This window comes from Ruditapes philippinarum, unplaced genomic scaffold, assembly GCF_026571515.1.
Source record: "Ruditapes philippinarum isolate M1 unplaced genomic scaffold, ASM2657151v2 ctg2670_1_1_1_1, whole genome shotgun sequence".
Taxonomy (NCBI): Eukaryota; Metazoa; Mollusca; class Bivalvia; order Venerida; family Veneridae; genus Ruditapes; species Ruditapes philippinarum.
This window is the reverse complement of record NW_026853270.1, coordinates 109176-131574: the sequence shown is the minus strand read 5'-3', so window position 1 is coordinate 131574 and position 22399 is coordinate 109176. Positions and strand designations below refer to the sequence as shown.

The 22399-nt window shown below is 32.4% G+C and overlaps 1 protein-coding gene across 1 annotated transcript; it reads right to left on the bottom strand.

The window, feature by feature from the left end:
* LOC132736342 (uncharacterized) lies at nucleotides 1–5839 on the bottom strand. The gene is made up of 2 exons (XM_060723452.1): nucleotides 5681–5839; nucleotides 1–3248 (listed from the first exon to the last, which is right to left on the bottom strand). Exon 2 carries the CDS (start codon nucleotides 3072–3074, stop codon nucleotides 858–860), a length of 2217 nt encoding a protein of 738 aa, XP_060579435.1. The 5' UTR covers nucleotides 3075–3248; nucleotides 5681–5839; the 3' UTR covers nucleotides 1–857.
* Between the last annotated feature and the right edge of the window lie 16560 nt (nucleotides 5840–22399).

The following is a 22399-nucleotide window of genomic DNA, read 5'->3' as shown; positions in this document are numbered from 1 at the left end:
CTTCATACAATCTTTTAATATATATGCGTTCCCCTATTAATCGTTTATTCACAAATGTTTATTCATGATAAAAGTGCGTTTCAACAAACAAATATATTTTTTTTACAAAAAAGGTAATGGATAATCATAAGATTTTGGATTGCTTCATTCAAAGTATGAAGGCATTTTAATCACCATTAAATGAATTAAATACAAAACATTCAATCACGTTTTAAACTTGTAAATTTTCATTAAGATCAATACTTAAGAAGTAATATTACTCATAAATCGTTCGTGCATTCTTCGCTTGAAAACATACGTAATTTAAAAATGGTCGTCTTTATTTAAACTCAATCGACTAGGTTGTTCTCTGATTTGCGTGGGTTTAAACGAGAGAAAATTTGACGTAAGTTTCTGACAAAATAAGTGGCTAAGAAGTAGTTTCTCCTCGAAATGCAGTCGTACCTAAGAAATGATAATTAAGATCATCTTTAAAAGGCATGAGGATGATAATGTATGTATCAACTTTAAAATCTAGACTGTAAACTGAATTAAACTATTCAATTAAAAAAAATCAGGAAAACAAAAAATGCTTTATTGCATGTTTGAGTGTTTGAAAAAAGAATACTTCTATTATCTATTAAAGGCCTACGGAATAGATATCCATTTAGTAGCGCGCTTTATGAACTAGTTAAAAATAATAAAAACAAAACAAAATCTGAATAAATACAAATGTATCCGATTATCAGAAAAGATGTTCATGTTGCACTCCATTGTATCCATTATACATTGTACTATTTCTCTTATACGTTCTTTTATACGTATATTGTCCTTTCATATGTATTTTATTGTCCTATTATACGAATGTTATTGTCATTTTATATGTATTTCAATGTCATGAGAACACACTCAGCTTTATCAAACACGCAGAGTCTACCATCTGGTAAAACAGCAAGATTGTCAACTTTATGTAACATTTCCGGCTTATTAAGATATTCCTTGCGGTAAGATTTATCACTCACGTGATACAACGCATCTTGATACGAAGACGTTTGAAAATGCATCAGTACGTTTCCATTCCTGTCAAATCGAGCTTCCTCGAACTTACAGTTCAACGGACTAAGAAAGTTGGAAGGAAATGAAAACCGTGTTTCATGTTCTCCGTTATCCCTAACATCTTCACAAATTGTGTTCCCGTCTTTATCTGTACATATGGCAACTATTTCTCCATCTGGAGACTCCAGAATCTTCTTCACAGATAATTCACGCACGTCGTGATCGGTGACAACTTCAGCGCAGGTTGATGAATATATCTTTAAGTTTGGCTGTAGAACTGGCTTAACCACTATTAATCCTTTATTGTTGATTTCAAAGTCAAAGCCGGGACCTTCAGGTATAGGAATCTTCCGCAATTCTCCACAAACAAAGTTCCCTTTCTCTAAAACGGCGACATATATACCGTCAACGTCTTTTTTGGATAGAGACTTGAGTTTAGCCTGACCTATTATAGACGATGCGTACATCCCTGGGTACACAGCTAACATAATTGTGTCTTTCCTCCCTATTGCAAGCCTAACAATAGTTCCGTCTGTCAATTTATCAAATCTTCTCTTGTACTCTGACTCACCATCTTCACTGAATGATTCAATTTCTGCAGAGACACTGGGGCTGGAATAGGACCGCATAGAAATGCGTTTCGATGCTCGAGAAATATGTTCCTGTTCTTCGTCAATTTTCAACCAAACAGTGACTGTCTGGCCCGTAACCTTGCTTGTTTTGTAAGCTTCGAGAGTCCATTTTGGATCAACAAACTTCGCAAAAATGGGTGATCTTTTTAGTGAGAAATCATTTGACATATTTGCTCTGACTTTAAGCATTTGTAAAGTGCTTTGATCTATAGGCCCTTCTTGAAGTGGCATCATGTCAAAAGCCTTGCTTTTTCTGCTAGTCCACGGACAAAGGTTCTGTGTTACCCTAATAGTACCAAGTTCTTTAGATAACATTCCTAAAATCCCTTCATTCATAAAGAATCTGATTTCCATTTTGTAACCCTGTCCAAACCGGTTTAATTTATCTCCTTGTATCTCTTCCCATCGGCTTTCAAGTTTAGCTTTATACAGAGTACTTTCAGCATCATTTCCAAAATTAAGCAGATTTTCGTTCAGATTGGACATGGCCTGAGCTCTAGAATATTTGTTATGCATTTCAGTTCGGCATCGACCCAGTCTACCTTTTATTTCATCTGCGTGATCTTGTAATTCGGAAAGCATTCTATTCTTCTCTTTAGTAATTCGATCAATTAAGAGTTGCACTTGAGTTTCAATGTGCTTCTTTGTTGCATTAACATTATCTTTGCAGGCTTTACTCACTCGTTCTATATCATTCAATGCTTCTTTAGTTTCGGCTAGATATTCATTCAATCTGCTTTGTACATCTGAGATGGCTGTTCTGGACGGCGCAGCTGAATCGGCCAGATCAGTGACCACGTGATCTATATGTCTTTCATCTTTACATCTGAAGCAAACACAGCACTTGCAAGCATCGCAGTAAAGAAGGAGAGACTCTGTTGGGTGAATATCACAGGCGGTGTCACGTTTCGGTAAAATATCACATAAAATAGAATCATGATTCCGATGTATAGGGACAACGTTTGTCACACCATTATGCAAATGATTAGACGAGCAATGCTCGCACATGCGCACTTGACAGCTGATACAAGTAACTGTGGCTAAACACTTTTCGTCGTCTGAGCAAAATTTACATGAACCGCGAGAAATCTTGTTTTCATTTTCGAGCATATGAACCTGCCTAACAAGATCTTGGTAGAAAACATTGGACGGCATCTGTTGAACATCGTTATTTGGTATCTGAATAGGAATCGAACATGCCGGGCACCTTTTTATCTCGGTATTTTTTACAGTGTCTACATAATTCGCTAAACATTCGAGACAAAACACATGTCCACAATCGACTTCTTTCGGCTCTACGAGTCTGTTATTACATAATTCACAATTAAGCGATTTTAAAAGTTCCTCTGTCAGTGCCTCCCCTTTCGAATCTCCATTCGAGCGCCTGTCGCAACAAGTTTCCTCCATAGCGTTATTCAAATATATATAACACTGTTATATCCTGAATTAACTTTATATTAACGTTAAATTAACGTTTCCGTTTCTTTTCCTCGTATTCGAAGGTCATTAGGATTTTGTTTCCGCACACTCATGTATGCGACTGTTATCGTTCAGACTCCCGGTTGTGGTAAATCGAATTTCCTGAAAACATATATAATTTTGTTATCTATTAAGTGAGTTAATTAGTAAAGTGTGGACAGATCCTTAAAATCTAATACATTGCACAACCTACATCGGTTTTAAAACAGAAATTGTATGTACATTTACAGAATAAAACCATATTCAAATATAATTATATAAAAAAACATATAGAAGTAGAGGTATTCTAGATTGTATACATTATACATGCCGATATGATTTTACAATTTGAAAAGAGTTCTTAAACTATTTAAAAACGTCTGTCCTCAGCTATACATGTATTAATGAATTTAAGCATGGCGAGGCGTGATAAACTAGTGCGTATATAAAAGACATCTCATGTGATTTAAATGTCCGTGTTATAGACAAAGAAAATGATGTAACATGCTACAAAAACATACTGTAATAATGATGTAAATCAAATTAACATTATTACGTCAAATTCAAAGTTGAATGCACAGTTTAAAGGCACATTATGCTTTAGAAATTAATATTTGTTTCCTTCTTTAGGAAAGGCAAACATGAGTTTTATAACATTTAAATAAGTTTTTTTTTTCAGAATGATAGATGCTTTTCACATCAGGAAAGTGATGCTGAATTTTTGATAACTTGTTTTAAATGTATCTAAAATAGTATGTTGACTGCCATACAATTTACTATACCAATATAATTACATGTATACTAATTGCCAGAAAGCGAAATATGGAAATATTATAACAAGGCATCATAATTAAAATCTTTTGAGAATGAAAATAAAAGTACTTTTATCAGTACTTTTTGGGCACAATGGGCCTTTAACTGCAACACTGTGTATATCTTTATTATTTACATAATACATTAAATTAGTGTTAACTTTCGAGCATGTAACGTTATGTTTATTACGGTTGTAATTAACACTCACGTGGTTAAATTCTGAACGTTGTGAATTATACTGTTTTATCAATTTGTTTGTTAATACATCTTTTACACAAATATGAATGTTCTTTTAATTTTGTTTCTAAACTTGAGATTAAATCGACATTACTGACATGAGTGACGTCTTATCATTAATTTTTTGGCCAAAAAAAGAAACAAAAAGCGAAACAAAACAAGCAAATTAGCTAGGAATAAGAATCTGTCAAAACTTTTAAGTGCTTTAATTTTTACATTATGGCTGTAATACACTTACAAAATAAATACAATTTTCATCATCATCATCATCATCATCATCATCATCATCATCATCATCATCATCATTATTATTATTATTATTATTATTATTATTATTATTATTATTATTATTATTATTATTGAAGCACAATAATTATTCGATTGTGTTTATAAAAGCCGGCTGAAAATTACATTTAGATAACAAATTAAATCATATTCCTAAATCACAAATTTGAGATTCTCAATTCATCTTTTTACCCTGTTTATAGACCATTTGCATTGTTAGAATTTTTTTAAAGTGAAGATTAGATACCTTAAATCGTTTTTGATTTTTTCTTTTGTGCTTTCGGGCGTTTTTATTTTTTTTTCGTTTTTTTTTTCGCTCTCGTGGTGTTTCTTCAGGCTATTTTACGACATCGACGCCTAATTAGTTAATTGCTTTAAGATATAGTTTACGAGTACTTTATAATTCAATATGAATTAATAGCCATGGTTTTTCGGGCAAATTCATTAACTGGACAATCTCGTTTTATAGCACAATACAATGTATGTAATAGATAATTAAGTATTTGACCCTATATAATAAACATGGTACACAGTAAAACCCATGCTGTTTCAAAAGCTTACAAAATTTACTGTTTTCCGGTATTTACTTTTTAAGGCTTTGAAACAAATCAGTGTTCCGTTGTCTTTTTGTTATGTTTTTCACTTCTGTTCAGCTTATTTATTTGAAACATACCGACCGGTAATATAAATCGATACTGATCGATTTAAGTAAACAATGATCAAATCATAAAACTTTTGTTTTTCCCCCAAATCTTTACACGATATCCTTTTTTTCTAAGCTATGCAAGTTTTCGTTTTCATCGTACGTTTAATAAACACAATATAATTCATACTAAGCAACAACATACAAATATCAAAGGTCTTTATGTGAGTTATATATACATATATGTTCAGAAACACGCATAACTTTCTCAATATATTTACATATTGCGTTCATAAACACCATTAATAAATGACAAATCACGCGCGGGCAATGTAAATATAAGGTTTTATCAGATAGATCTATATGTTAAAATTTCATGTTAACCCTGCCAAATATAGGGCACATTGTAATTTGATTTTCTATTTCAACCGAAACATTGATACAGTTCATTAAATTTAAAAAAAAAAATAAGAGAATTTATTGATTTAGATAGATCTACATGTAAAGTAAAGAAAGGAGAAATAATGACAGCATCTTCCAATTAAAGATATATATAATCATGAAAATAAAATCCTACCCTTCATGTTATTCCCGCAACAGAAAAGGTTTAAATAGTAACATTTAATTCCGCCATCGTGGTGAAATTTATAAATCGTACATGTGACTATCTTTATTTAAAGAGCATAGGTTAAGTTTGTTTAAGCGACAAGTAAGACTGACAAGTGTATAGTGTATGAGAAGTGAGGCCCTGACCGATGACTTGCTGATTTTACTACTTCGTGTAAACATCACAGTGTAAAAAGCTGTTAACCAATGCGTAAAATCAAGTTTTTTCTTTCTATAAATCACGGATTTATATTATAATATAAATCCGTGTATAAATACAGGATTCATTTTATTTTCATCCAGTGGTATGAAAATAAATATTTCAAGCGTGGCGGAATTTTCCGTGAAAATACGTAAAATATGATTCAGTGAAAAATAAATGTTAACAGTGAAAATACAGAAAATGAAAGTACGCATTTTATTTCATCAATATTTCATTTAAAATTATATAATAAATGTAAATATCGAGTGTGTGATGAGAGCATGAGCATGTATTTTTAAAAGGTATTATGCTATAACTTATGATTTTTTATGAAATTTTAAAACGGTTAAGTTATTTTGTTTCCAAAATATTATGGTCGAATCTCAAAAGAATTGAAACGTAGAATAGTTCTAATATTTCACTAACATGAAAATTGAGCTTAAAAACCGAATAATATTTTCCGAACAAATATCATGCTGCTTTTTAAACTTGAAGTTATTTAAAATGTTAAACCATTTAGAAACGATTTAGGTGCTTGAGCATCTTGCTCCAAAGAGAAAAAAACCAACATGTTTCTTTCACATACAGGCAATTTTTAAAAATATTCTTTTTCAAAAATTCAGACAAGTATTTACTTAACTGCAGCATAGATATATCATTAAAACATAGCGTATATGCACTTAAAAATTCCGTTATTGATTCAATTGAATTAAGAATTTACTGATAACATTTTTTATATCGATATATCTTCTGTTATTAATAACACTGAGACAAGAGTTTACGTGTGGAAAAATATACCCAGTGCAAATATCTTTATACCCACCACTAGAAGTGTGTACTTATGAAGTTATGATCTTAACATTCATTCGATTTGGTTAAGAACTGAGTCGTTTTTTCGAGAGCCGCGTCACGACAAAACCAACATAATGGGTTTGCGACCAGCATGGATCCAGACCAGCCTGCGCATCCGCGCAGTCTGATCAGGATCCATGCTGTTCGCTATCAGTTTCTCCACTTGTAATAGAGATGGTAAGCGAACAGCATGGATCCTGATCAGACTGCGCGGATGCGCAGGCTGGTCTGGATCCATGCTGGTCGCAAACCCACTATGTTGGTTTTGTCGTGACGCGGCTCAAATGTTCTTTATAGGAGCACCACTGAGGCCCAAAAGCGTTTAAACATAATACTTGAATTTGTTACATAGATAAGCTGGAACACATAAAACAGAAAGATATGCAAAAGACAATTGAGAAATATACTTTGAATAAAATTTAAAATCGCTTTTTTTTGTGCTATTCTTAGTCCGATTTAAGTGAAAAGGTTTTTATTATTTTGGGTCATTATTCGTAATTAAGATAATTACTCTGGAAAAACGTTATGAGCAATTGGTCTGAAAATTTGAATACAAGTTATTAGTGTAGACCTACACTAAATGGAACATTAACATTGAAAAATTATTTCAAGTCAGTCGCGTCAAAAAATCTAGGTGTAGTACATTTTATTTATTGTACTGTAGATTATTCTATAACTATTATACTATTTTCTGTATTGGAATTAAATAAGCGTAAATTGTACTCCGTAATTCATATTTAAAGTTAGGGAAAAATTCATAACCTTGCTTTATTAAGTTATGTACAAAATCTAACAAAGCTTCCGTCTCTACTTTGATTACAATACAATATTTACATTATAAAGCCGGTATGATTATTTGTAAGTTGTAAAAGCAGATAAGAACAGACAAAATAACTTTCATTGTTAGGCAAATGAGAGTACTCGTATACCCATGCATTGCTTATATCCTTAGAGCGCCAACAATTTTTCAAGCAATTTCATAAAGACCCCGACCTCTATACATGTTGCCTTTTAGTCAAAATGATTTCAAAATGATTGTCTTTAACTGCATGAAAATGTGATTTACTAAATGGTGTGAGACATAAATACTCCCGTTAGAGTGCTTGGTTGTAGTTAAGTTATGACATGGTTTCATGGTAATGTACGAGCGACCCCCTCGCGACCAAGTGTTATTGCCCTAAATATCTAACTTTTCGCACTCAAAATACATTAATATATGTTCACGGTAGATCTCCAATTTTTCAATTTTGTCGCAATCGCACGGAAACGCGTATTAACTTGATACAGTGGTTTTAATAATTGTCCTTGACCTCGAGCATACCACGTCCAATAGGTCTATAGTGTCAATTCTTGGGCCACATCCAAACTTCATACATAAATATGGAATCTTTGGAAGCTAAAAAAGTGCTATTTTCGTGATTACGTTTTGTTATGTTATGGCCTTGAAATGATATATTATTTTATCAATACGTTTTCCGATCATATCTAATATTATAACACATCTTCTCTTCGGGTTTAAAATTTGACATTGCTGCACGTGTTGGTTATTAGTGTACCTATCTAATACCCTGAACAATCATAGACATAGCTACGTCTTTCTATAATTTTTTCTGACAGTGACTGTCGGGTATAACGATGATTGTGTCATTTTTGTGATACGGTAAATTGCAATAAAACCATGCGATCTCTTAGACTAACGTGTCTGCAGATGACCTACTATCATAAGATATTTATATAAGATATGTTCTCAAAGATCTTATCAATTTATTAATTTATCAAAAAAAATATTGTGCTTTTAAAAAGAAAATTTCCCAAAATTTAATAAAAACTTAATTTTAAAAGGGGCGTTTAAATTAAAAGGGTTTTTTATTTTAACCATTTTTTCTTTAAATTGGTTTTAAAATTTATTTGTAAAACGAACATAAATATATTTCCATGTATATACACACGTGATGTAATATGCCACATGTTTTATCTATGTTCGTAGTTTTATAGAGTTTTATAGATGATCAAATAAATCCGTCTGGCATGTTTGCTTTCATTCCAGACATGTTCGATCCAAAACTGTGTTGTGAATTTCCTTTCTAATTCTCGACAGAAATAAAACTACAGAGGCACATAGGCACAAATATAAGGATTATTTACAAAAGATGCATGTCTTGAAATTGTAAATTCAACGTTTATTTAGATATAACATACATTTCAAGCATTCTAAAGCCATTTGCATTTTAAAGTGGATTGGTCTACAATGGGCACATTTTCCAAAATACATTGAAACTTAAAATATTGATAAAAAATAAAGGAAGAGTATCATTTGGAGATTCTTATAAAATATTTCTTGAAAAAAAAAAGTGTTGAAAAAGTTCTTAGTGCAAAAATTACAGAAATAATTAATGAAATTATTTTGTTCTAGAGCACATTATTTTCTACTATATACAGTTATAGACATATCATATCGGATCATGCACCACATAGTCATTAACATCCATATGAGCCACGTCACGACAAAACCAACATAGTGCGTTTGCGACCAGCATGGATCCAGACCAGCCTGCGCATCCGCGCAGTCTGATCAGGATCCATGCTGTTCGCTCTCACTCTCTCTACTTGTAATATGGTTGGTAAGGGAACAGCGTGGTTGGTCTGGATCCACGCTGATCGCAAACGCACTATGTTGGTTTTGTCGTGACGCGGCTTATATGTTTTTTTTTGTGGTCTGTGCATGCATGATAACATAATTATTGTTAACGGTATCTAATGCCTTCCATTGTGGACCAATCCACTTTAACAACTTGTGCCGGCTCGCCACGGCGAGCCGGTATTACGGTAGGATTTTACTGAGAAACAACCTAAAACTCCGAAGCCATCCAAAAATTTAATCGAAGCTTGGCTTCCAGCTTTCTACAAAATTTATCTATCAGGGCTAGGATCCAAAATTATTTAGCCAATCAAATTTAATCTTACATAGCGTCAAAAAACCTTCAATTTTCACGCCATTTTTAAAAACCAGCAAGTATTGTTTTGAGCGCAAAGATATAATGATGATTAAAATGTTTGTCTTAATGAATTCTTTTCAATAAATCATATTTACACTGACTTCTGATTTAGCGATTTCACCTGTTTTCTCTGTAGTAAGTTTTCGTTTGGTTAATTAACATAAGTGTACATCTGGTTCTGTGCATTTTTTTTTTCCGGTCATTTTATCCTTTCCGGTATTTAGTGTATACTAGCCGGGATCCGGGACGCTCGGGATCCGGGATCGTATAAGATATGGAGGAAAAACCTAATGAACTATATTTGTGTTGATTGTTGTCGTAATAAAAGGCCATTAAACGTTATTTTTTTATTGTATATAATGAACGTTAAATTAATTTAACTTAGAATATAGATATATTAAAAGCTATTTATTAACAAACTTAAAATGCGAAAATCACAATACTTATAATTATATGCCTAATTAATTGGAAAAATCAAAGACTATTTTCTTGAATTGGCCAAATCCCGGGATCCCTATATGTTTTAAAACGATCCCAGCTTTTCTGAAAACTATATCCTTGAACTGGCCAATCCGTGAGATCTATTTACATTTTGATACGATCCCGGCTTTTTCTGAAAACTATATTCTTGAACTGGTCAATTCCCGGGATCCCTATATGTTTTAATAGGATCCCGGCTTATCTGAAAAACATCTTCTTAGACTGGTCAATTTCCGGGATCCCTATATTTTTTAATAGGATCCCGGCTTTTCTGGCTAAATTGATTGACAACTTGTGTTTACTTTAGGACTTGTGCCTCTCATTCCAATACTAAATAACATACATGTATTACAACTTAATTTTGTATAAAGAGACATCTTTATGAAAACGACCTATCTAACACTTTGTGGTCAAGGTCAACAGGCCATATAGTAAATGTGCATAGACATAGGTTCTTCATTCTATCTGTTTACATGCACCTTCTTATATACTCATACTCATCTTGGTTAAACTGAGAGAACTTTATATGTCACTTTCAGTCAATGAGTTTAAGATTTTGAAATTACTGGCTTTTTGATGTTCGCTGAAGTCTCTTCAGCTAACAGAACTGTCATTTTTACATTTAAACACACCCCTTGAAAAAATTACGAAGCGAGTCGCTACTAGCTTTTTTAAAAGCTAACCTTGTATTATAAATTACAACAAGTTGTTAAATGAGCTTAAATAAGGTATGTTTCAATCAATAGTAAATTTCCAATCTGCCAATATAATTTTGGATAAGCGTGTGCAATTTATGATATGAAGAACAATAACTGATAAAAGTATAGATTTATACATGTATTTTGTGCATTTTTGAAAATTAAAAGAGTTCTGTGATCAATCTTTTTTATTTTATTTAATAAACTGGTATGTTATTGTAAATTATATAATCAATACAATTGTTAGCGAGGCCCTGATTGGTTGTTATTTCTTTTCCGTCGCTAAAAATGTTAACTGAGCGTCCATTGGTGTACGAGTTGAAGGTACATTTGTAGTATCTTGGAAATCACTTGTTGGTGAAAGGGAGACAATTCAAGCAGATTAACTAAAATATGCTGTTCTGCTGTTAATGATCGTAAACGTAAAGGTAGTAAATTTATAGCTGCTATATATAATTGATTTAGTCTTCATATGACCTAGAATGATAGATGACCATTAACCTTAATTTATTGATGATAACTTTCTTGAATTTGAAAATAAATAAAGGAAATTTTACCTGCTCCATAAACGAACCAAAGAGCGGGATATGGGAGATCCGAAACCCTGAACTTGAATTTAGGGAAAAAATAGGAAATAAATAGAAGATTTTCCTTTATGGAAAGCTGTCATTCATTCACATTTTAATATCAATAAATGAAATTGCGAAATAACGCATTACTAGATGAACAACAATAGACCATTCTATTTATACATGTATTAATTTGTGTTATATGAATACAAAAACATTTTACAAAAAAAACCCCCAAAAAACAACATATCAACTGGTATTCTGATTGATTATTCTATTAATGGTCCCACAGATATATATTATATTTAGCTCCATGATGGCCCCAAGCATTAGGATGTCCACGTTATCAATAAATTCGCAGGATGATACAGTTCTACGGAAATGGTTTCAAAACAAATGAAGTGTCAGTGTATATATGTACCAATCAAATTCTAAGTTCAATATAATTATAACTATGCTAAATAAGGATTCATCCGCCCGTTCAGGCACACAATTTAGCTTTTTCGTCTTCTCCAAATCTTCAAATCTTCTACAGGTGCCCTGTGCTTTTCAGCGACATACGTGCACGTATATACCAGGCTTGGGGTCAATTAAACTGAAATGAAATGTAACATTGAATTACATGACAAGAAAAATATGCATTATATTACACTTAAATATATGTTGTAGAAATGTTATGCATGTTTATTTTCTACATTATCAGAGCTTCAAATGTTACATCACTGAGACTCTAAAACCATTATTCAAACGATCTAAATTTTGTACTTCTCGGGTTAGTAAAATTTTATCGTTTCTTTTAAATTATTCTGATTTTGTTTTATACTATAACTTCAGCTGAAGTGAAAATTAATTAGATAAAATGAACATTTAATAATTTAAAAAAAAAACGTTTATCTAAATTCTATCGTAAAATACAAATGTACATGAGTAATTATCATGTTACTTTACATAAAACTTTTCCATGACTTCATACCTCTGATATTTTAAGGTTGCAGTGAATATTCTGATTCAGAGTATATTATTTGCATATGTCCCTGCTCGAATCAAGAAAGATTTGTTATATTTATGCTTTTTCTAAGCAAAATTTATAGCTCTAGGAGAATCACGAAGGGACTAGACAACTGATTCAAAGATTAGCCATTCCAAACTGCTTAACATGAAATAACCGTACCCTTTGCTCATATGAGGCGCGTCACGACAAAACCAACATAATGGGTTTGCGACCAGCATGGATCCAGACCAGCCTGCGCATCCGCGCAGTCTGATCAGGATCCATGCTGTTCGCTTACAAACCCTATAACAAGTAGAGAAACTGATAGCGAATAGCATGGATCCTGATCAGACTGCGCGGATGCGCAGGCTGGTCTGGATCCATGCTGGTCGCAAACCCATTATGTTGGTTTTGTCATGGCGCGGCTCAATTATATATTCATGAATTTTGATTTTTATCTGTTATGCGGAATTTCAAACTCACATTCCCTCGGTTGAAGAACTCGGGATGACGAAAAATGAAGACCAGAACTTGTACCTGAGCAGAAGGGAGTGGTCCTAAAAAGTAGGCAGGGACAACTAGGGTGCGTGAAGTTTTTATAATCCTATATTTTGTTAAGAGTAGAGATAATAAAATCATGAAACTGGAATATGCATGTCATGCATGTTAACAACGCCGCCAGGGTTTTAGTATTTGGGGGAGGTAGATGTAGTTCTAAATAGAACCAGACCCTTAAAAGGATTGTTTGATAACACATACCCGAAGTATAGTTTCTAACTTTTTTTAACTTTACTGTACCCAAAGTTTTTTTTTAAGAAATAACTTCCCAAAACGTGTCAAGAGGCAGGGATTATTTCCTAAATTTTGAGGCGATGTTATATTTAAAATTTAAAAGCACAGGCCTAGAAATCCATGAAAAAATGTTTCATGAAAATCAATGCATGAAACAGTTTTATTGTGGACGAAAGACGGACGTCTGGAAGTGCAAGAAAGGTAAATAACTTTCATTTTAGGTTAAATACTTTATGAAATATGAAATGAATTTTTTTCCAACTTTTATATCTCATTAGTATATATATGTATCTAAAAAATATTGAACTTTACAACAATATTCCTATTTCATGTTCTTATCTATTGTAGTACTAATAGGAGAACTTTTATTTCATATACTCGTATAAAACATTTGTTTCATTTTGTTGTTTCAGGGGGAGGTACGGGTTTGACCGCAGACCAGTACAGACTGATGGTAAATGGAATGGTTCTGTGCCAGATGAATCAACGAAGCGCCCTAAAATACAGCAGCTTCTCCATTACAAGATTAACTAAAGAAAATAATAAATAATAGGTTTAATTTTCAATATCTTATCTTTAATTGCATGAAAATGTGTGATAAACCACACATTAAGACCCACCCCATATACAATAGATATTTTTTGCACTATATAATATAAATAATAATAACCACTCTCACCCATTAGTGCTCATGTGATAAAAAAAAGTCTACACACTTTCCGTCATACTGTGCAATAAAAGCTATTTTTGTACATTTGTGTGCAATAAAAGCTATTTTTGTACATTAGGCCTACTTATAAATACACGTATAGATATGCAGATGGCCTTGATTTTGACGAAAAATATAGGCCTACTGTTATTGAAAATAGATCTACGTGAGGGTGAACCAAAACAGTATTATTTTAAATCGAAATATCAAAGTCACTTTTTACATTAAAAAAATAGATTCGTGAAAAAAATGCTAAATACATCATTGCAGGGCCTCTAAATATAAGACAGCGCGCGTTATGTCCCTTGGTAAACGTTACGCGATATTCGATTGGCTGTCTTACTAATATTCAACCAATCAAGAGCAACTTTGTTTCACGCGTTAGACATCAACCGGAAACGAAAAATATCTGCAAAAGATTTTATTTCGAAAGATCTTTAAATTATTTCAAAAAGGCATTTTCATTGTTGTCGCTGGTAAGATAGAGGTTGCTGCACATGTAACTCTATTTTGATTTTTCTGTTTTAGCTTTATTTTATTTTTAGAGATTGAAAAATGTTTAGTTTTCGAGCTGTTTCTTTGGTCCTTTCAGTTAAATTTTAACATGACTGGATAAATTATGGATCTGTCATATTATCATTGATATCAGCAATGGAGTTAGTGAATGTGATTAAATTAAATTGGATATATAATTTGTTGCCTTGGTATCCATAATTGATTTTGTCGTGATAATATTCTTTATTTTTAATGTTGACCTTCAAAAAGTATAATTTATGCTGCCTTTACCAACATCAAGTTTTGTCAATATAAATTTGGAAATTTCATGTCTTGGGTTGCCATCAAGACTTATGATTTATTGTTCTGTAAGCTTTGACAGTCCAATGAATTAGACTGCCATGTGAGTTGTGATATACTGTCCCTTTACCTGTCAAATTGACTAAAATGTTTTGATCTGAAATATACACAATGTCAAACATGTGTTTGGTTTGATTGATTTGGTCTGTTATGTGGAATGAAGTGTGAATGAAGGTTGAAAGAGGGTTCATGTGTTTCCACTTACAAGACAGTCACACAGATCTTTTAGATTTTAGTCAAAAGAATTTTATGAAGCAATCTGCAACAATAAGATTTTTTTCGCATAGATAAATACTAAAGACTATACTTCACTTGTAGATGCATACTTTAATTTTCCTTTGCAAATTTGCATTTTCAGTCATGAAATGCTTTTAACAGTAAGGATGCACATATCAGTATTTAAATAGTTTGCCAAAAAATGGAGAAAGGCAGAAAGCCCAAGTCTAGTAAACTTCTTTTCAGACTGCCATGAATTGCAATATACATATAAAATAGCCTGATAGTCTGGCAAAGTTTAGGAATCTCAAATGATATATAAATACTATGTTTAAATTAATGAGAGTTCTATGGTTCACGATGAAGGAATAAAAAGGTAGCTTTTACTGTTAAGTACAAACCCAGACATGTCACTAGTTTTAGGTTTGATTTTGAAGCACAGTGGTGTGCGTTTTCAACAGAGTATAAGCTAAAGAGATGAATTTTTAGCTGATAACAGGTGACTGTACTGTGTCAAATGAGACCTAGAACATACAGTTACAGGTCTGTGGTATTAATGAAGGAGGTGCCAAGGACCTGGCCTGTCTTTCTAGCAGTCACTGCATATTAGTCACTTAAGCACCTTAGTATACATATTCAGTGTCCCTGTCTACTTTGTAGTGCCACTCTTCATGGCTTCACTCTGACAGGACATTGGAAGCTGATCCCAAGTTCTTGACAGCCTTTGCCTCTCAACAATGTGTAGCTACGGAAGCGAAGAGAGTAATATAGTATCATACACCAACTCTGTTGATATTTACTGAGACAGATATACCATATTGATTATTTGTGAGGGTATTGCTATGTCATCAGAGGGGTAAGGTAATTAGAATATTCAGAGCCTCAGAGATGTTGTTTTCCACAAAGGTGAAAAAAAGGGAAATTAAGCCAAATTATTTTTTTAATATAAATAATAATTTGATCCGGGGATATTACTTAAATTAATTTCACTTATTTCTGCACTGTACAGTTTAAAAAACTGTTTGAAATTAACAGCAAGTAAAAATTGATTTAGGAATTTAAGGCTAAATTTTTTTTTTTTTCTGATGTTATGATTAGGATTTTTCAAAGAAATTTCATGACATGTGATAACAGTGGTGGATTTATTTATGCAGTGTTTACAAAAGCATAAATTTGTAAGAAGACTGGCAATTTTTTTATGCCAGACATTGGCTAGACAGGTAGTTATCTTATCTCAGAGCAACAGATAAGGTGCGTATTTGCGTATTTACGCAATTAATTTTATAAAATACGCAATTGATTGTTTAAGAATGCGTATCAAAAGGCCAAAATTAAAAATAGCCTTGTTTGCTGTCTTCCGACCGACCCTAAAAAAACGCTGCACTCCGAAAAATTTTATTTGCTCTCGCCGAGGATTTTTTTTTGGTGCCGCATATTTATACTGATATCCGTTCAATAACGGCGTGTAGTATTCCGGTTCCCGCGTACTATTCATCACATGTATCAACAATCAAGTACCGCCGGGTGTGTGTACACTTCCTTTACAATTTTGCGATAGCAAAACGAAAGTTAGAAGAAGACAAGTATTTTATCATCTGGTCAACAGTTATTATTACGTATAATACTGGCTCCGGTTCAACTTTGTTGAAAAATAACCTCCACGAGTACGGATTGGTCTGGACATGGGCCGATCTGTTGAATGACGCCGAGGATTTTTATCGAAAAATCGGACGTTCCTACGGTATGCTTTAACATTGAAAAAAATTGGTTAAAAACTTAATTTAGTATTGAATGCTCATGTAATCGACTTAAAATAAAGTTTTTGTAAATAAATTAAGTTTCTTGTATGTACTCATTCATTTATAATTACCAGTAGCCTATTTATTTAATAATCATTTTCTTCAACCAGCAAATGCACTAATCTTATTGTTTTTAGTACCACCTGTCTTAGTACTGCAACCATTTCAGCATTCATTTCAATATTAAAGGTATCACATTTTCTCATTATTGCAGGGCTTTAAGAATAGTCTTCTAGTGGCTCAAAATGCAAGGCTATTTGTTCCATGCACTAGTTTTTACTCCAACTTGTCTAAGAATAAATTGAGAGTCAGGGAAACATGATCTCTAACACACAACCTTGAGAAATTTGATTACAGTTGTGTTTCAATCATTACAGTTTGATGGTTAGTATTGATATTGCACATTGTTGTGCTTATTTTCTTGAAACAGTGATGTCAAAATGTTTTTACATAATCAACTGAAAGTAGAAACCTGACTTTATTCTTTCTTACATATTTCCCATGGTGTTTGTATAAATAAAATGTTAAAATAATTGCATTATTGGCAAAATCTGTTTTGCATAAAGTCTAATTAGCCTTCTGTCTGTTTTCATAGGAGATGCGCTGCATTAAGGGAGAGTGTTTGTAAGACTGTAGATGTCATGCCAATCTCACATGGAGTTCCCTTACTGTGCCTCCAACATTGGATGACCAGATATTTGTGCCCATTGTGCTTAGCTAGAAGCACAGAGAAATCCGGAACTGTTAACAAAGTATAGGATTGTACTTCCAGTTTGTGAGAAATGCATCACTGTCCACAAGAAAAACATTCCCCATAGATGTCTTATAAAAAAAATGAATAATGTGAACCTAAATTTTGTTGGTATTTCCACAATTAGGACTGTGGCTTTTAAAACTGTTTACTTGTCTGAAGTTGCATAGTGTTTGAAGTTTTTTTTCTGGTTTTGTTACTTACTATTCATTAAGTGAAGATAAAAAGTGAGCAGACTTTAAATTGTTGTCAGACGTATAATGATGTCTTTTGTTGTTCAGTAGTTATTTTGCATAATATATTTGAGTATATTTGAGTGTTCTAGTCATCCACATATATTTTGAGTGTTTTAGTCATCCTCTCACATGTTGGGTAATATGTTCGAAATTTGCTTTTGTTACATGTACATATACTTCTTGTATTAACTAATTGGAAGATATACAAACTGAAATAAAAAGTAAGATATATCAATTTTAAAATGTTTATTCGCAATTATATTAAATTGTTTTTTCCAACAGACAGAATCAAACCAAAAACATTTATGTATTTCCAAAAAAAAAAAAAAAAAAAAAAAATCCCTACCTACCTACCCAACTCTAAAAAGTAGGGTCGGGAGACAGCAAACAAAGACTTTTATAAATGTGGCCAAACCCATTAAAAAAATAAAATACAGTGATTTTTTTACAAACTCATTAGTGTGGGTCCTAGGACTCGCTGGGCTATAAATCTATGAGTTCCAAATTTAGCCAACAAATCCAAGTTACAAGGCTTTACTAAATATTGCTTTAGTGATATGAAAGGTATATTAAGAATAGAAAGGAGAAAAAATGAATTTGATTTCTACATTAATTACGATGCTTCTGATACTGAAATTATTCAAAACTGTCAAATAATTTAATAAGTTTATTTCCATTAATTTAGTTTGAATTTAATGAAAACTTCATTTTCCTTAATATTGTTATGCTTATCAATAGTATAGAACATTTTTATTTCTTATCTGTAGAAGATTTGCAGACCTAGAATATGATTGACATAACTTGAACACAATTTGGTATTTATTACCAAATTCCTGTCAGACAGGACTCCCTACTCAAAAAGATGCACATTATTTGAAACTTTGCATCCACAGCAAATTCATTGAGTTCTGGACTCAGGATGCAGAGGTAAAAAAATCACTAATTAAATACGCAATTGTCTGAAAAACATGTGTGTATTGTCATTTTCATCAGCAAAATTAATCTGTCGTACGCTCGTAGTTTTGGACGAATTATACCGATATGCATGGTATCTGAATATTCCTGAATCAGTGCTAACTAATCAACGGTCTCCGGTCAACCACGGTCCCCGGTCTCCTAAGACCGACTAAGCCATATCAATAAAGCATGAGACCGTCGATTTGTCTACTCAGGTCGATGGTCTTTCCAGACCGGCAGAGACCGTTGATTTTGCAGAGACCGTCAATAAGTAGGTCCCAGCTGTATCAATAGACGCTTTGAAGGCAATATGGCGTCGTACAAATGGGAAAATGAATTGAAACAAAACAGTCATAAATAATCAAAAATCAGTCAGAAAACGAACTTGTTAAAAATATTATGAAATATAACATGAGCATTTTATATAAAAAATAAAACAATTGTGAAAAGTTCTAGTACATTGTAAATTGTTAATTCTATTTTCTTCATAAAACAGTTTAAATTTTATTGATATTGAAACCATAAAATTCATATGATATCTTCATAATTGAATACCCAATTGATCTTGAAATCATAGGGTATCGAGTTTTGGAATACCCAATTAAATGGAGCCAATACCCAATTCCAAAGGAAATGATGGAGTAATACCCACAGTAATTTTCCTACTTATATAACAGACTCCGAAAAAAGGCCTCTTCCCAATTGAAATTTTCTTCTAAATCATGCAGTTTTCCCAAAAATCTTGACTTAAACAAGATTTTTTACTTCCCAAAGCAGCAATTTTAGCGATAATTTTTTCCCAAAACCAAGAGGCTAAGGCCTCTTCCCAATTAAATGAGAAAAATCACTGACCCAATTCACTTTTAAAGCTTATCTGTTGCTCTGTTATCTACATGTATTTTGTTTTGAGTGCGAAATGACTCTTACCAGATTATTAAAAGGAGTTTAAAACTGGAACATTTCCAGAATAATATGCAGTTGCATGAGTACAAGTGTCATACATTGTAAGAAATATATACAAGATAATGAGGAAGTAGCAAAAATGAGAAGTCAAGTGGATCAAAGAACAGTTAGTGAAGAAAGTTTTTAAAAAACAGAGTAATTAGTTAAGACAAACCTGTTTGCAGCATCTCAGATATTTTAGAATGTGCAGAATCTACAGGTCAGGGAACCTTTAAAGGGATTTCACTAAGGTTTTCTGACAATTGATGGGACTTGAAATATTTTTTAGAGATTAATGTTCTCTTTGATGTAGGGTCATGATCAATAACTTTGGTGCAAAATTTCAGATAATTTGCTCACTCTGTGTTTCCAAAATGACTATTCTAATTAAAATAGTAATTATGAAAAATGGCGCAAAATTGAAAATTGTTGGACACAACTCTGTTACTACAATCCCGCACAGAATAGAACAAATATATGGTTTTCAATTTATTTCTGAAGATAATATTTCCTAAATTATCTTTTGCCTGAGTAGAACCGTCAATGTTCTGTAAGGTAGCTGGATACATGTTGCTTCCTCAAATGAAATAATCCAAAGTCTCTCAGTCTCTGTCTGGATCCCAACACACATTGGTGAGGGGCAAGTGGTTTGAAGTCAGCACCCCTAACCACTCAACCTTCATTTTATGTAAATGAGCATAAAAGTCTTGATTTGAATACCTTAAAAATGCCTTCTGCCTGAGGAATTGACCGGCTATCCTTTGCAGGCCTCAGGGAATTTTTCTAGGGTCTATAGATCCTATAAATTTCTCAAAATGTACCTGCCCTGCATTTTGACGGACAAAAATAGTTAATCAAAAACACATGATTTACCCATCTATATTGTTATAAATGGCTTTATATAATTACATTTTGTTTATAATACTTCTCATAATTTTAATATACAATCTTCAACCTAGTTTGTATACTTATTTCATTCAAATGCTAACACAATCGGCTGTGTAATAAGCCTTATGGCTAAGCATAAAACCAAATTGCATAAAACATTGTCAAATGCTACTGTCTTTTCAGAAGGGGGAGGCATTAATCGATTCATCATATGCGTACGGTAAAGTTTTATATTTAGCCATGAGGTCAATTTTTGTGTGACAGGTACGTTTGAAGAGGTGTCTGTAGTTTGATTGTTTATGGAATAACTTCAATTATAAATGTTAAGGGAATCTTACTCCTGCTGGATGTCAGTTTGATCAATTTTTTCTCGACCGACCCAAACTTTCACTTAAAAATGCGCGCGGGCAAGTGGATTTGTCGAGGCCTGCTTTGGTTACCAACAACTCATGAAGACAGTCAAGTTTTTAATCCCCTAATAAATTGAATAAGTAACATAATACAGCCTGCAATAACTCGATGTTATTTAACAAGAATTTGTTTATCAAATTTACTGCAATTGAAAGCTATTAGCATATATGCATTAATTAGCATAACACATTGATGTGAAATTATGTAATTAAAATGCACTTAAGCTTACTGTTTAGAATATAAATTATATGAACGATTATTTACGTTTACTAGTGTGTTAATTTTAGGGATGTCAGAACCATTGTATAATATTCATAAGATCTATGTGAGTTTCGTTTGACATACAAATATTCATATTTTTTTTTTAATGAAAAAGGAAACATAACTATGGATACAATGTAGTTATCACAAATTTTGAAATTTCCTTTTGATCTGATTTAAGGAATGGTCTTTAGGTAGACCTTTGTACATTTAGTATTATATAAGTATTGCTTGATTTAAAATTAAAAGTGAATAAAATTATACTGTGCTCGGAGTTGGCTGAATCAAGGGAAGTAACTGCTGTAAGGATGCAAATTAGACATTATTCCTTACTGAAAGGTGATTATCAATGGCATAATTGCCACAGCACCTTTAAGTATCAAACCTCGTCAGGGGCAAGCGGTTTCTGTGAGCAAGAAATTATGCTCATTGCTTAGTACTATTTGGTTCAAGGAACAGATTTGAGAGTGTTTCAATAGGCTGATAGCTTGGTTTGAGAGTGTTTCAATAAGCTTATAGCTTACAACACAATTAAACTAAACAAAAAAGTATAAAGTAAACTAAAAGTATCAAACTGGACTAGAATCTGTACTATTGCCTTTTCAGTTTTAGTGTTCAATTTTGTGTTGAAATCACTTAAACTTACATGATTAAACCCAGTCATCTTAAACCTTGAAGAATATAATATTATTTGCTCTGAAATTAGTTTTGTTTGTTACAATGTGTGCTTTATAAGAAAATAAAAAGAAATATGAATCTTAGGAAAAGAAAAATAACTGAATGATAACTTACGGATATATACATGTATCCTTTAATTCCCTTTTAGACTCAGGCAACATAAAATATGCCAAAATATACTTAAAACCAGTCTGATTTATATTATTAAGACAAACTTGACTTTTCCTATATTATATGTGGACATCTATTCAGATTATACAGTTTAGTTATTAACTTATTTACTATAAGTCAGGGTTAATAGTGTAGTCCAGGTTAATTCTTAGAGCCCAGCTCGTACTGAGAATTTCACCTTGGTTTGAATGATGACTTCAGTACAAGAATTCAACATGTTTAATGTTTGAGACTTG